Source organism: Scyliorhinus canicula, chromosome 1, assembly GCF_902713615.1.
Source record: "Scyliorhinus canicula chromosome 1, sScyCan1.1, whole genome shotgun sequence".
Lineage (NCBI taxonomy): Eukaryota > Metazoa > Chordata > Chondrichthyes > Carcharhiniformes > Scyliorhinidae > Scyliorhinus > Scyliorhinus canicula.
Window position 1 is genome coordinate 39,032,241 of NC_052146.1, and position 15,220 is coordinate 39,047,460.

At 45.4% G+C, this 15,220-nt stretch overlaps 1 protein-coding gene across 11 annotated transcripts in view; it reads left to right on the forward strand.

Moving 5' to 3' along the window:
- atxn2 (ataxin 2) overlaps positions 1-8,299 on the forward strand; it is a 128,726-nt gene extending 120,427 nt beyond the window's left edge. For all 11 annotated transcript variants that reach the window (XM_038786580.1, XM_038786881.1, XM_038786659.1 and 8 more), the window contains 3 exons: positions 5,951-6,178; positions 6,939-7,110; positions 7,678-8,299. In XM_038786580.1, coding sequence (XP_038642508.1) covers positions 5,951-6,178; positions 6,939-7,110; positions 7,678-7,706 — 429 coding nt within the window. In that variant the 3' untranslated portion in view covers positions 7,707-8,299. The remainder of the gene's footprint in view (positions 1-5,950; positions 6,179-6,938; positions 7,111-7,677) is intronic.
- Positions 8,300-15,220: the final 6,921 nt, after the last annotated feature.

The following is a 15,220-nucleotide window of genomic DNA, read 5'->3' on the forward strand; positions in this document are numbered from 1 at the left end:
TAGAAAGCCAGTCAAAACTTCAAGGTCTTTTTAACTTGAAGTAGCAACTGAACTGACACTTTAGGTAGGCAAATGGCGATGCAGTGACGAACATTTAAGGGGATATTTCAGAATATAAAGAATAGATGCTTTCCAACGAAAAAGAAAAAATCCAAGAGGATATACCATCTGTGACTAATTTAAAAAAGTTAAAGATAATATCAAACTTTAAAGAAAAAGCATACGATTGTGCACGGATGGATGGCAGGCCGGAAGATTAGACAGAATGTAATAAAACAGCAAAGAATAACTAAAAGGTAGCTAGAGATAGAAAGACAGCTGGTAAGTGTTTCTATAGATATTTTAAAAAGAAAATGATGAAGTGAGTGTTGGCCCTAGAGAAAGTGAGTCTGGGGATTTAATAATGGAAAAAAGGAGATGACAGCTGAATTGAACAGGTATTTTGCATTGGTTAACGCCAGATATAGAGTATTCAAGTAACATCACAGAAATGACTATAAACCAGGAATTGGAAGAGAGTGAGGAACTGAAGAAAATTACAATCGCTAGAGAAGTAGTACTTCACAAATTGCTGGAATTGCAGGTTGACATGTCCCTGGGCCTTGATTGAGTTCATCCTCTGGTCTTAAAATAAATGGCTGGTGAGATAGTGGAGGAGTTTTTTAAATTTTCCAAAATTCATAATTCAGGAAGGTTCCATCAGATTGGAAAAAAAGCTCATATTCAAAAAGGGAGGGAGACAGAAAGCATGAAACGACAGGACAGTTAGCTTAACATTTACTTCAGGGAAAATGTTAGAAGCTATTGTTAAAGACATTATAGCAGAGCACCTGGGTAAATTCAAGGCAATCAGGCAAAGACAACGTAATTTTGTGAAAGGGAGTTTGAGTTATTTGAAGAAATAACAGGTGCTGTGGATAAAGGACAATAGTCAATGTACTGGACTTGGATTTTCATAAGCTACCATATCAAAGGTTACTGTGGGGGGGGGATAACAACATATTGGAATGGATCCAAAATTGGTGAGCCAATAGTAAAAAGTTGGCTTAAATGGGGCATTTTCTGGTTGGCAGGATGTGATGAGGGGTGGCACAGGGATTGGTGGTGGGGCCTCTTCTCTTTGCAATGTACACGGATGAAGGGATCGATGGCATGGTTGCTAAATTTGCTGCTGATGTAATGATAGGAAGTAAGCTGCGAAGAGGACATTAGGAGGCCACCAAAGGATATAGATAAGTCTCAGCAAAAGACTCAGCTTTGTACCTTTTACGTGCCCACTCAATGAATTCCGGGCTCAACATGATGTTGAACTCTTCTTTCGTCGCCTTCGCCTCCGTGCCCACTTCTCTGGGCAAGAATCCTCCCCCCGTTCCACTGATCCTTTCACGTGCCTCCAGCATTCTGCCTTCAAGTGGACCCCCCAGCCGGGACAATTACCTACCCTTGATCTTTTCATTGAGAGCTGTCGACAGGAGATTGACCGTCTTAATTTTCTGCCTCCCTCACCCATCCCAACCTCTCTCCTCCCGAACTTTCTGCTCTTCACTCCGTCAGGTCTAACCCCGACTTAGTCATCAAACCTGCTGACAAAGGGGGTGCTGTTGTCGTCTGGCGCACTGACCTCTACCTCGCAGAGGCTGAGCGCCAACTCTCAGATACTTCCTCTTACCTCCCCCTGGACCATGACCAGACCACTGAACATCAAACCATTATCTCCAACACCGTTAGTGACCTCATTTCCTCCGGATGCTTTCCCCCCTATGGCTTCCAACCTCATAGTCTCCCAACCCCGGACAGCCCGCTTTTACCTACTTCCCAAAATCCACAAAAAGGACTATCCCGTCAGGCCCATTATGTTAGCATGCTCCTGCCCAACTTATTTCCTCTTTTCTAGACTCCATCCTCACTCCTCTGGTCCATTCCCTCCCCACCTACATCCGGGATTCCTCTGATGCCCTGCGTCATATTGACAGTTTCCAGTTTGCGGGCCCTAACGCGTTCTATTCACCATGGATGTGCAATCTCTCGACACCTCCATCCCACACCAAGATGGCCTGAGAGCTCTTTGCTTCTTTCTCGAAAAGAGGTCAGGACAATTCCCATCCATCACCTACGGGGTAGGTCCTCCCCCAGGGACCCCGCATGCTCCTCGTCTATCCGATACATTTCCCTAACCAATCTGTCCATTTCTGCTCTGTCCGCCCTGACCCTGTGAGCCCGAATTGAGATCAGCTCCCCCCCTCACTACTGCCTTCAGCGCCTCCCACAGGGTCGCTGCTGAAACCTCCCCCGTATCGTTCACCTGCAAGTAGTTTTGCATACACTTCCGAATTCTCTCACATATCCCCTCCGACAACAATCCTACGCCTAACCTCCATTGCGGGCGTTGGTAATTCGCCCCCCCCCCCCCGACCTGCAGGTCCACCCAGTGCGGGGCATGGTCCGAGATAGTGATTGCCGAATATTCCGTATTCTTTACCTCCCCTACACAGTCTCTGCTCAAGATAAAGAAATCAATCCTAGAGTATACTTCATGAACATGTGAGTAAAACGAGAAGTCCCTTCCCGTCGGCTGTCTGGCTCTCCATGGGTCCACTGCCCCCATTTGCTCTATGAACCCTTTCAGCTCTCTTGCCATTGCTGGGATTCTACCCATTCTGGGACACGACCGGTCCAGCCCCGGGTCAAGGACCGTATTAAAGTCTTCCCCCCCCCCCCATTATCAACCTATGTGAGTCCAGGTCCGGGATCTTCCCCAGCACTCTTTTGATAAAGTCCACGTCGTCCCAGCTCGGAGCATATATGTTCACCAGCACCACTCTTCTCCCCTCCAGTTTGCCCCTTACCGTCAGGAATCTACCCCCCATGTCTGTGATTATGCCTTCCGCCTCAAATTGAACCTGCTTATTGATCATAATTGCTACCCCCCTGGACTTAGAATCCAAGTCCGAGTGGAAGACCTGGCTAATCCAGCCCTTCCTTAGCCTAGTCTGGTCAGACACTTTCAGATGTGTCTCCTGCAACATAATTACGTCCGCATTCAGAGCGCGCAAGTGTGCGAACACACGTGCCCTTCTAACTGGCCCATTTAGCCCCCTGACATTCCAGGTGATCAGCCTGGTTGGGGGGCTCAACCCCCCCCCCCCCCCCAACGCCGGTCAGCCATAACCTTTCTCGGGCCCGTCTCCAGTCCGTGCGCCACGCCATTCTTGGCCGCCTCCACCCCCGACCTGCTTTCCATTACCTACTTCAGATCCCTCCTCCCACGTCAGCAGAATAACCCCCCCCCCCCCCCCCCCAGCAACATCCCCCGGCAGCCCCACCCCTGCCGTCCATTGGCTGTATTCTTCTCCCCCCCCCCCCCCCCCTCCCCCACCTAACTAGCCAACCTGCTAGCCCGTTGACTCATCACTCCGGTGCCCACCTGTCATTCCCATTGTTTCCCCGACCTCATCCCCACTCCCCAGCACACCATCCCCTCCTCCAACCCACTGGAGCAATCTCACTAACACAGGAAGGTCAAACAAAATGTAAACCTCAAACAGCCCCGCGAGGCTGCTCCAGGTGCAATACAGTTCCCGCCGCGTAGACAGAAAAGTGTTAACCCACGTCCCTTTCCGAGCATTAATAAAATAACCCCGCAATACCCCAGTACCCATACAACACCCACCCGAAACAAACCTAACAAACCATAAACATAAATAAAACGAAAGCCCATTGCTGACCGGCCACCCCTTTGTTGTAATACCGGCTCCAGTGCACTGTGAGCCCAACAAAAGGTACCCACCACAGCAGAAAGACCCATAAAAAGAAAATAAAAGCAACAAAAACAGGAAAAAGACCATACGAGAGGGGGGGTGGGGGGAGAAATTCCCTTCTCTTTCCCCCCCCCCCCCCCCCAGGCAGAAACTGCCCACACAAAAAAAAAAAAAACCCCCACATGGCACCTTTAAAACAGTAAACAGTCGACCAACAGTCCTGGCACAATCGGCGTCCCTTCAAATGGGAGTTCTCGGACCCTAGACTTCTAGTGCCGCAATCGTCTGCGCATCCGCCTGCTCCTCCACCGCTTCTCCCAGCTCCTTAACTTTTTCGTAATGGGCATCCAGCCTCTGGTTTTGCTGATCCACTGCCTCCTGAAGTGGGTCCAAGTTATCCCGCTTCAACGACTCAAAGCTGCTTTTAATAACCAGCATGTTTTCCAGCGCTTGCTGGGTCCGAGGTCCGCAGGTCCGCCATCTTGTGTCCCAGGTCAGCTTCCCCTGCACCTTGTCTTTGTCCCTTCCTCTCCCGTTTCCGTTGCTTCCTACTCTTACCCCGGTTCCATACAGCGCTGCCCGCTCCTCCGCACCACCGTGGCCGTCCTTTCACCGCTCCACAGTCCCGCTATACTGGGGAACGAGGTCCTTAAGTCCCGCCGGAGTGAGAGCCCCCGAATGTGCGGCTCACTCACTCGTTGCTGCAACCGGACGTCTACTTGATTACAATTGAGAGAAACTTAAATCTATTCTCAACAAAGTCCGGCTAGCAAAGGACTTAAAGAGAAGTAACTTTTAAACAATTTAACTTTCAAAATAATACAGAAATGGTTTCTTGCTTACGGCAAAACAGCTTGCATTTACTTCAAGAGTTAGAGTGGAAAAGTGAAAATATGAAAATAGAGATAGCGAATAGTTAGGTCAAAGTATAGGATGATCCTGGAATAAAGATGGCCATGCGGACCACCATGTTTAAAGAGAATTTTATCAGTCTGAAGCCATCTGTCAACACCTCCTATGTCGTCCTAATTGGTTTGGGTGAGAATCAAAGACATTTGATTCGATGGTTAACTATCAATCCTCAATGTGCAACATAAGTTCTGAATGTTTCATGTTTGAATATTTGTGCATGCTATGGATTGCAAATTTGTGCTACTTTCAAGACTGGTTTTTACTGGTTTTCTGCTGACTTTACTTTATCCACATTATGAACAATGGTGCCTTCATATTGCTATGGTGCTTACTTCAACCGTGATCTATTCTTAATGTTCTTAATGCTCATTTCTTAATGTTAAACTGACTTTGAAAATCTGTTCATTAGAACAATAGCTTGTTCATTTTGTCAGCAGAGATGTTGTTTTAATCTACAATTAGTTTATGCATGTGTCAGGCTTTTGTGCTTCTGTTGAGGTTATGTGTTTTGTTATGGCCTGAGGTTATGAGCACTGAAATCCATATTGTAAAATGGGATTGAAACTGGGTTTTAATATTTACATTAAAATAGCCCTTTTACCTATCAGAAAATAGTTTGATTACTACCATTATTTTATACAATTGATATACGACTGTGTTGGTGAATCATTGTACTGTATCAGGGGAAGCAGTGGCATAATGGTATTGTCACTGGACTAGTAAACCAGAGTAATGCTCTGGGGTCCCCGGGGCAGGGATCGAACCCGGGCCCTCAGCGCTGTAGGAGCAGTGCTCACCACTGCACCACCGTTCTGTCCATGAAATTCGAATTAACAGCCATTGTCGTAAAAACCCACCTGTTCACTAATGTCCTTTAGGATAGGAAATCTGCCGTGCTTACCTGGTCTGTCTGACATGTGACGTCAGATCCACAGGAACATGGTTGACTCTTAACAGTGTCTCGAGCAATTAGGGATGGGCAATAAATGCTGGCCCAGCCTGCAACGCCCATGTCCCATGAGCAAATCAAAAAAAATGGGCTGATGAGATGTAAATTGCATGGAAGGGGCACAAGTGAGAAATGCCACTAAATATTCTGGCTTTCGAACCTTTCACTTCCCGATGATGAAAATTCCAGCTTTTTTTCATAGGTTTAACAGCCAGTGTACGTGAACTGTACTCAGTATTTCTGTGAAAATAACAAACGTTTAGGACAATTTTGTAATCAATACTAACTTGTTACTCAGAATAATTCAAGTATTTCATTTTTTAAATTCCAGCATCCTCAACATCAGGCTCCTCAGACCCTTCACTTGGGCAACCCTCAACAACAGCAAGCAATTTATCATACAACTCTTACACCAACTCCTCCCTCTATGACACCAGGTCCCAGTCCACAGACTCCTCAAACCAACTTCCCATCAGCACAGCAGACAGTCTACACACTTCACCCTCAACAGGTTCAGCATGGATATTCTAATCCACCACATATGACGCATGTACAACAGGTAAATGAACGTGACTGTCTTTTGGACTGTTATTCATATAAACCTTGTAGCAGTGCAGAGTTCCTTTAAATGGTTAGAAATGCTTTTAATAAATTAATGGAACTGCTAGCTGTTGTTTAACAGTAAGAATTTCTTTTTAAGGGTGCAAATTTGGAAAGCATACCATTACGTATGCTTCCCAAACAGATGGTGGCATGTTCAAAGGCCAGGATTGTTATCGGTTGGGAGACTGTTTAATCAATTCGTGGCTCAGGGGCTTCGTATTGGTGAATTTGGGAAGACACCCGTATTTGGGAAGAAACTGTTGACTGATTGCAAATTCAAATTAAAAACCAACGGATTAGGTTATAATATTGTTGTAAACTTCAGGATGAAATCTGTGGAGGAAAATTGGATGTTTTTTGATTTATTCCCCTTAATTTCTGGAGAGAAAATTATCTGGACCAGTTCAAAGCCAAAAGTTCATTAGTATTATCTTAATGGTTGCTAAACATGAAATAAAATATTACGATGTCTTATTTTGGGAACACTTTTTGGAAGTGGGGTAGGATTTTGTGTGAAATCAGATCGTAGTGCTGGATATGAAGAATTTGTTTCTGACTTAGATTTGTATGTGGTTGGGCAGGGAGCAGGAATTATACCCCAAAGTACGGTGCCTTGGAATGGGATTTCTGTTGTTGAGATATTGAGATGAGATTTGCTTCCAAATTGGGATGATTATTTCACAGAAGTAATGACCTTTTGCTGCATTCCTTTGCAGGCACATGTACAGTCTGGAATGGGCCCTCCACACCACCCTGCTGCTACCCATCCTCCCATGATGCTGATGCCAGCACAGCCACCAGGTGGACAAGGTGCCATCCCTCAGAGTGCACTGCCGCCCATTCCAGTTTCTTCAACTACGCACTTCTCCTACATGGCACACCCACAGGGTGAGTAATGGCAAAATCAGGAGCACAAACTCAGCTTTTTGTTCATAACTCGATGCTAGTTTAATTGAAGGCTGAGGATATAGCTCATGTAAGTAAATTAATACTGTGGAATTTGGTACACCCTTACTGCGTTCATGTTCAGATTCTGCTCCTGGTGTAAGTTCTAATTGTGGGGAAAATGATGTGTGATTTAGAATATGTTTTCTCCCAGATCCCTGAGCAGCCATTTTCCTAATTCTGCACCCATGCTGCCTTTAATTTGGGGTTATGCCTGAACAGACTGTGCATGATATTGATATGTAGTCACTTGGGCTTTGCCTTGCATTTCCCACTGCATAAAGCTGGAATTTTACTTTTATTTATTTATTTCCTGGGATATGGGCATCACTGACTAGGCAAGCATTTATTGTCAATCCCTAAAATTGTACAGATAAATTGAGGTTTCAGTTGAAAGGAGTGTTTGTGGCCCTGGCTAAGAGCATGAATGCAGATAAAACGGCAGCATGACTATTTATGGAGTAAACTTGATCATTTGCAACTCTTTTGTCTTTTTTCATTTCTCATTAGTACAAGCCCATCATCAGCAGCAGTTGTAGTTCTGTCCGACAGTAAGCAACAGGCTGGTCAGTTGATGCCACTCATCCTTTCCCGCCCTGGAACCAGAAGCACAGAGTACTAAAAATTATCTTCTCATGCTAAACCATGCGCTGTCACATAACATCCAGTAGGAATGTGTTACCGAGTGATTCAATGGCTGCCCGTATGAAGAAGGCAAGATAGACTGGCGAGAAAGAAATAAGAACCGAGCCAAAATCTGAAATCAGTGTGCCCTATCAACAGCCTTACAAAATGCCCCAACTCTGCTTTCTGATAACTGGAATGTATTTATTTTGCCTGACCCTTCTAAGTTATGAACTTCTCATGGTGAAAGAACTAATAAAATTGTTTGTTCCTCCTGCAAGCCATCCAGATTTGGCAAACCAGAACCCTCTGCTTCTAACCAAACTTGAACTCCATCTTATAACAAAATCCGGATGTGAACTGTTGGATTATTTATGAATAGAGGTTGCTGGAGGAGAGCACTGTCAACAGACAGTGATGTAACTTTTAAGTTAAAAACTTTTACTTTGTAGATAATATAAAAAAAAGTTTAAAAAAAACAAAAAAAATAAAAAGTTTTAAAAACTGGCAGTGGTGCAATTGTGACTTTTTCTACATCTTTATTGGTCAGCAGCATGGAATTGAAGACAAACATTAAATTATGGAATGTGAAACGGCTGTTTTGACTAATTCGTTTTAAACAGATCATATACAATTTGCTCTAAAATGATTTCCATTCATTTGTCTCCTTAACAAAAACATGATAATGACATAAAACATGTTGGAAACACTCAGCATTTGTGGATGAGGATCATAATGTACCTGAGTGCTGGGAAATAAGCTTCAATTGACCAAATTGTCTTTTTACATTTTTGTAATTTTCTTATATTTAACTTCACAAAGGGATTTAACCAAAGATTTTTTAATATATGTTTTTTATTGGGTTTTTGATATTTAACCAAAGATAAAGCTTCCTTGAAAAAAGTAAGTTTCTCCATGACTTCTGTGAGTAATCTTGGAATTTTCACTTAAATATTTCAATCCCTGCAATTAAACCCTGGGCTGATAGACCAGGGGTTCTCAAACATTTTTGTTGAAGGGGCTTTTTCAAATGGGTTAACAACCACGGGCGCCTCTCACCTGCCCTAATCTTGAATTTAGATATGTAAACTTCTTGCACATTTACATTTTTGACAATGTCCTGTTACAGGGATTTGTGTGAAATTTCTGCCAATGATTGGTGATGTTGAAAATGTTTATCTTCCTTTCAACTGAAAGGTAACCCCACCAGTTTAGCACCATGACTGTTGAATACTTCACTAAATACCTGCTCTTCTTGAAGTGGGACTAGGCTCTGAGTGTCCCGTTGGTGACACTGGCACAGTTTCAGGTGTAACCCTCCATTGCCATTGCACAGCTGCTGAGTATTGCTAGAGTTTTCCTGCTATGCTGCCTGGTGTGCAGTTAGGACACCCCAGTGACTGCAGCCATGGCTTTAATCACATACCCAGCTGCTGTACTCCATGAAAGAAGCTCAGATTGTCCATCGTTCAAGACCCCTGGACAAGGCTGGTGAAGGCTGCTTCCTACCCTCTCCTGACTCCAGCCTTACAAATCCATTCCTGTTCTCTCTGACGCCCCTCTAATCAAGGTTGTGTTCATTTCCAGAGCTGTTTTGGCCTCAGTTCCTGCCAGGCAGTTGCTTAACAGTGTCTTGCGTGCAAGTGCACCAGATCCCTTGGCCTGAAATTGAACTCCCCGATACACAAACTCTCACTGGTACGATTTGAGCAGATTAAGGAAATCAAAATAATGGCCAACAGCACGTGGCTCAACTACTCAGTTGCAGCAACTGGTTCTATTCACATTTTGCAGACTCCCTGGGAAGTTTCTAAGGATCCCAGCTTCAGAACGACTCTGGCAGACGACATTCCTGATGACTTGGCACAGTGTTCTGTGGAAAGTCGGTGCAGTCTCTTCTGCTTGAAGTGTGTTGGTGTGATTTGCCCGTTCTATACAGTGGATGACAAAGTCATGGAGGCAAGTAATCAATGCATTTATTAAAATAAAAGCAACTGCTTCTTTTGATTGCTGGCACTTATATTCAGAATTTCATCACCAAAGTCATCTCACTTTAAATGAGATGTTTTCTTTATTCATTTTTATGGCATGTGAGCTGGCCAGCTTTTATTGCCCATTGCTAATTGACTTTCAGAAGATGGTGCTGAGCTACTGCCTTGAACCGCTGCAGTCCATGTGTAGGTACACCCACAGTGCTGTTAGAGAGGGAGTTTCAGGACTTATCCCCAGCGACTGTGAAGGAATGGTGATATATTTTCAAATCGGGTGGTGAGTGACTTGGAGGGGAACCTCCAGGTGGTGGTGACCCTGTGTACCTGCTAGCCTTGTCCTTCTAGATGGTCATAGTCATGGGCTTGGCTGCCTAAGGAACCTTGGTGAGTTCCTGCAGTACATTGTTTAGATGGTAGAGACTGCAGATGCATATACTATGTTCAGGGCGGCGTAGTTAGCACTGTTGCTTCACAACACCAAGGTCCCAGGTTCGATTCCCGCTTGGGTCACTGCGGAGTCTGTACATTCTCCCCGGGTGCTCCGGTTTCCTCCCACAAGTACCGAAAGATGTGCTTGTTAGGTGAGTTGGACATTCTGAATTCTCCCTGTGTACCTGAACAGATGCCGGAGTGTGGCGACTGGGGATTTTCACAGTAACTTCATTGCGGTGTTAATGTAAGCCTACTGACAATAATAAAGATAATTATGTGGTGGAGGGAGTCAATGTGGAAGGGGTGCTAATCAAATGAACTGCTTTGTCCTGGATGGTGTCGAACTTGTATTGTTGGGAACTGCACTCATCCAAGCAAGTAGGGTCAATTCCATCACACCCTGATTTATGCTTTGGAGGTGGTGGACAGGCTTCGGGGAGTCGGGAGGTGAGTTACGCGCCGCAGGATTCCCAGGATTTGCCGTTGTAACCACAGTATTTACCGTATATACTCGCGTATCATGCGATCTCGCGTATCATGCGACCCCTAAATTTTCGTCCCCAAAACATGATTTTGTATCATGCGAGTCACTTTTTTGGAAATTAATGCCCAAACTAAAACTAAAACTTCCAAATGGTATCATTGTCTGTGGATACTGCAGAGTGGATTCTGTTGTGAAAGCTGTTCGCGAATCGAACAGCTTTCCAGCTGGCTTGACTAGCGTCGTTCAGCCACTTGACGTATCCATTCATAAAAACAGCAAGTAAAACACCCACAAATTTTGTATCGGAAAAAGACGGCCATGTATTGAATAAACTACCCATATGATCAGGAAGACAACCTGAACAAAGAACCAATAGTCGTTAATGATTTGGATACTATACAGATTTTGACCACAGCATTCTGATGGGAAGATGTTCAGCCACTTGACGTATCCATTCATAAAAACAGCAAGTAAAACACCCGCGAATTTTGTATCTCGCGTATCATGCGACCCCCCCAAATTTAGGTTACAATTTAGGTCTTCAAAAGTCGCATGATACGCGAGTATATACGGGCTATATGGCTAGTCCAATTCAGTTTCTGGTCAATGGTAGCCCCCAGGATGTTAGTGGGGGATTCCGTGATGGTAATTTCATTGAATGTCGAGGGGCAATGGTTTGATTATCTCTCGTTGGAGATGATAATTGCCTTGTATTTGTATGGCTCGGATGTTACTTGCCCCTTGCCAACCCAAGCCTGGATATTGTCCAGGCGTTGTTGACATTGTATGTGGACTTCTTCAATGTCTGAGGAGTCGCAAATATGAACCACACATTCAAACTGCCTGGAATTGACAGCAACCTTTTGAATCATTAAAGTGGTTTAGCTATCTGAGACTTCCTGAAAACATCACTTTGAAATCAGCAACGTTTTTTTATAATGGGAAGTACTTACTGAACTATCCAAGTCCATTGCAAGTGGCACCTTTTTAATTGACTCCTATGCAATGACAAATATCACTATTTGCTTAGTATTGACCTATGTTCGGATCTAGTTTATATTGTGAAATAGGCAATGAAAAATTTGGATGCTGAAGGCAAGGAATTAGAAACACCTCAATCATGGCTCAATTGTAGCATTTGTCACTGAAAAATGAGTGGGTTCAAATCCCAACACCGACTTGAGCCAAAATGCAGTACAGAGGGAGTGCTGCATTGATGGAAGTCATTGAACTTAGGACCCTGGTACAAAGATGAATGCAGTCAAGCATGCGAGGAGCAGCACCAGACACACCTAAAAATGGGACCAACCTTGTGAAGCTGGAACACACCAAGCATGCTAAAGAGCAGAAGCAGCAAGCACTAGAAAGAATTGGATTGGATTTGTTTATTGTCACGTGTACCGAGGTACAGTGAAAAGTATTTTTCTGCAAGCAGCTCAACAGATCATTCAGTACATGGGAAGAAAAGGGAATTAAATAAAATTCAAGAAAATACATAATAGGACAACAAAAGATATACAATGTAACTACATAAGCATTGGCATCGAATGAAGCATACAGGGTGCAGTGTTAATGAGGTCAGACAATAAGAGGGTCATTTAGGAGTCTGGTGACAGTGGGGAAGAAGCTGTTGTTGAGTCTGTTCGTGCGTGTTCTCAGATTTCTGTATCTCCTGCCCGATGGAAGAAGTTGGAAAAGTGAGTAAGCCGGGTGGGAGGGATCCTTGATTATGCTGCCCGCTTTCCCCTGGCAGCGGGAGGTGTAGATGGAATCAATGGATGGGAGGCAGGTTTGTGTGATGGACTGGGCAGTGTTCACGACTCTCTGAAGTTCCTTGCGGTCCTGGGCTGAGCAGTTGCCATACCAGGCTGTGATGCAGCCCGATAGGATGCTCTCTATAGTGCATCTGTAAAAGTTGGTAAGGGTTAATGTGGACATGTCAAATTTCTTTAGTTTGCTGAGGAAGTATAGGTGCTGTTGTCCTTTCTTGGTGATAGCGTTGACGTGAGTGGACCAGGACAGATTTTTGGTGATGTGCACCCCTAGGAATTTGAAACTGCTAACAATCTCCACTTCGGCCCCGTTGATGCTGACAGGGGTGTGTACAGTACTTTGCTTCCTGAAGTCGATGTCCAGCTCTAGTTTTGCTGGCATTGAGGGAGAGATTGTTGTCGTTACACCACTCCACTAGGTTCTCTATCTCCCTCCTGTATTCTGACTCGTCGTTATTCGAGATTCGGCCCACTATGGTCGTATCGTCAACAAACTTGTAGATGGAGTTGGAACCAAGTTTTGCCATGCAGTCGTGTGTGTACAGGGAGTAGAGTAGGGGGCTAAGTACGCAGCCTTACGGGGCACCGGTATTGAGGACTATTGTGGAGGAGGTGTTGGTGTTCATTCTTACTGATTGTGGTCTGTTGGTCAGAAAATCAAGGATCCAGTTGCAGAGTGGAGAGCCAAGTCCTAGGCTTTGGAGCTTTGATATGAGCTTGGCTGGGATTATGGTGTTGAAGGCAGAGCTGTAGTCAGGAGTCTGATGTAGGAGTCCTTGTTTTCTGTGATTCCACAACTAATGGATCAGGTTAAAGTGCTACAGTCCTGCCACATCGATCTTAATTGGTAATGGACAATTAAGCGACTCGCCAGAGGAGCCCCACAAACATCCCCCATAAGATACAATGGGGGAGCCCAGCATTATCATCAGAGGCGAAAGGGAAAATGCTGGAAAATCTCAGCACGTCTGGCAGCATCTGTAGGGAGAGAAAAGAGCTAATGTTTTGAGTCCGATGACAAAGCTAACAGACCAAGAAAGTGGGAAATACAGTAGTCCCCCGTTATACCGCGGTTCGCGATATACGGCGGGGGACTTATGGACCCCAACTTACTTGACTCATTTTAAACTCTTTTTGAAACAGCACCTTTTTAGCCGCGATGATTAGACCGGTTAGCAGCGATGATTACCCGCGATGATTAGACCGATTAGCAGCGATGATTACCCGCGATGATTACTGTAGAACGATTAGCCGCGACCGATTAGCCCGATTACCCAGCCATAAAAGGGATACCTTTTCCAGTGCAGGTGTCTTCGAGTTCAGTTACTGTCGTTCAAAATGTTTAAGCGCAAGTCTTACACAGTGAAGCAAAAGATACATTTGATAGACCGGCTTCGAAACGGGGAAACAAAGGCAAAATTATCCAGAGAGACTGGTGTACCAGAGTCAACCCTCCATGGGTGGGTGAAAGATGAGCCCAATTTAAGAACATATGTTGGGACAGTTTCTCAGAGTGAAGGGCGTACCAGGAAAAAGGCAAGGAACGCTAGTGACGTTAACTTGGAGAAGGCTGTGTTCACCTGGTTTGTCCAGGAACAGTCTGGTGGCACCCCCCTATCTGGACCTATCATCAGGACTCAGGCTGAGAAGTTCCATCACCAGCTCCACCCAGAGGACAGCAATTTCGTAGCCAGCAAAGGTTGGCTCCATCGGTTCCAGAAAAGACATGGGATAGGTGCAGTTACCATCAGTGGTGAACAGAGATCCGCCGACTCAGGAGCAGCAGCAGCCTTTCCCGACATCCTCAAGAACTACATGGTGCAAGAGGAGCTGACCCCAGAGCAACTCTACAATGCAGATGAGTCAGGGCTCTACTGGAAGATGCTGCCTGACAAGACCCTAGCTGTCAAGGATGATGCCCACAAGACTCTGGGGTACAAGCAAGCCAAGAACAGGCTCACCATCCTGTTTGCCAGCAATGCCACGGGAACACACAAGCTGAAGCCATTGATTGTGGGCAAATTCAAGTCTCCTAGATGCTTTCACCACATCAACATGGAGAACCTACCCATTACCTACCGGAACTCTGGCAAAGCCTGGATGACAGCTTCCTTATTTGAGGAGTGGTTCTTCAAGTTCTTCGTACCCAGTGTCAGGGACCACCTTAGTGCCCGCAACTTACCGCAGAAGGCCACACTCCTACTGGACAACTGCTCAGCCCACCCTCCGGGAGATGTTCTCAAGACCAGGGACGGGCTGATCCAAGTGCTCTATCTCCCAAAGAACACCACCAGCAAGATCCAGCCATGTGATGCTGGCATCATTCAGACCTTTAAGTCTGTATACAAAAAGGAACTGATCCTGGAAATGATAGACTCTCCTCTCACTGTCCCAGATTACCTGAAAGCCATCACCATCAAGGATGCCTGTTATCTGGCAGGGAAGGCCTGGGGAGCTGTGACGGAGAAGACCATCGCCAACTGCTGGAACAAGGCCCTAGGAGCAGCACTCCCACGACCCCAACATTAACCGGATGAAGAGGACTTCGTAGGCTTTACTGAAGCAGAGATCAGGGCAGCTGAGGAGAGGCTAGAGGACTACCTGGATGAGAACCTAACACTCCAGGATTGGGTGAACAGGTGGGCAGCAGCAGAGGACGACATGGCACCCGCAGAAACATTCACAGAGGAGGAGATCATCGACCAGGTCACCCAAGAGGAGGCAGAAGAAGAACCCCAGCCCACAGTTTC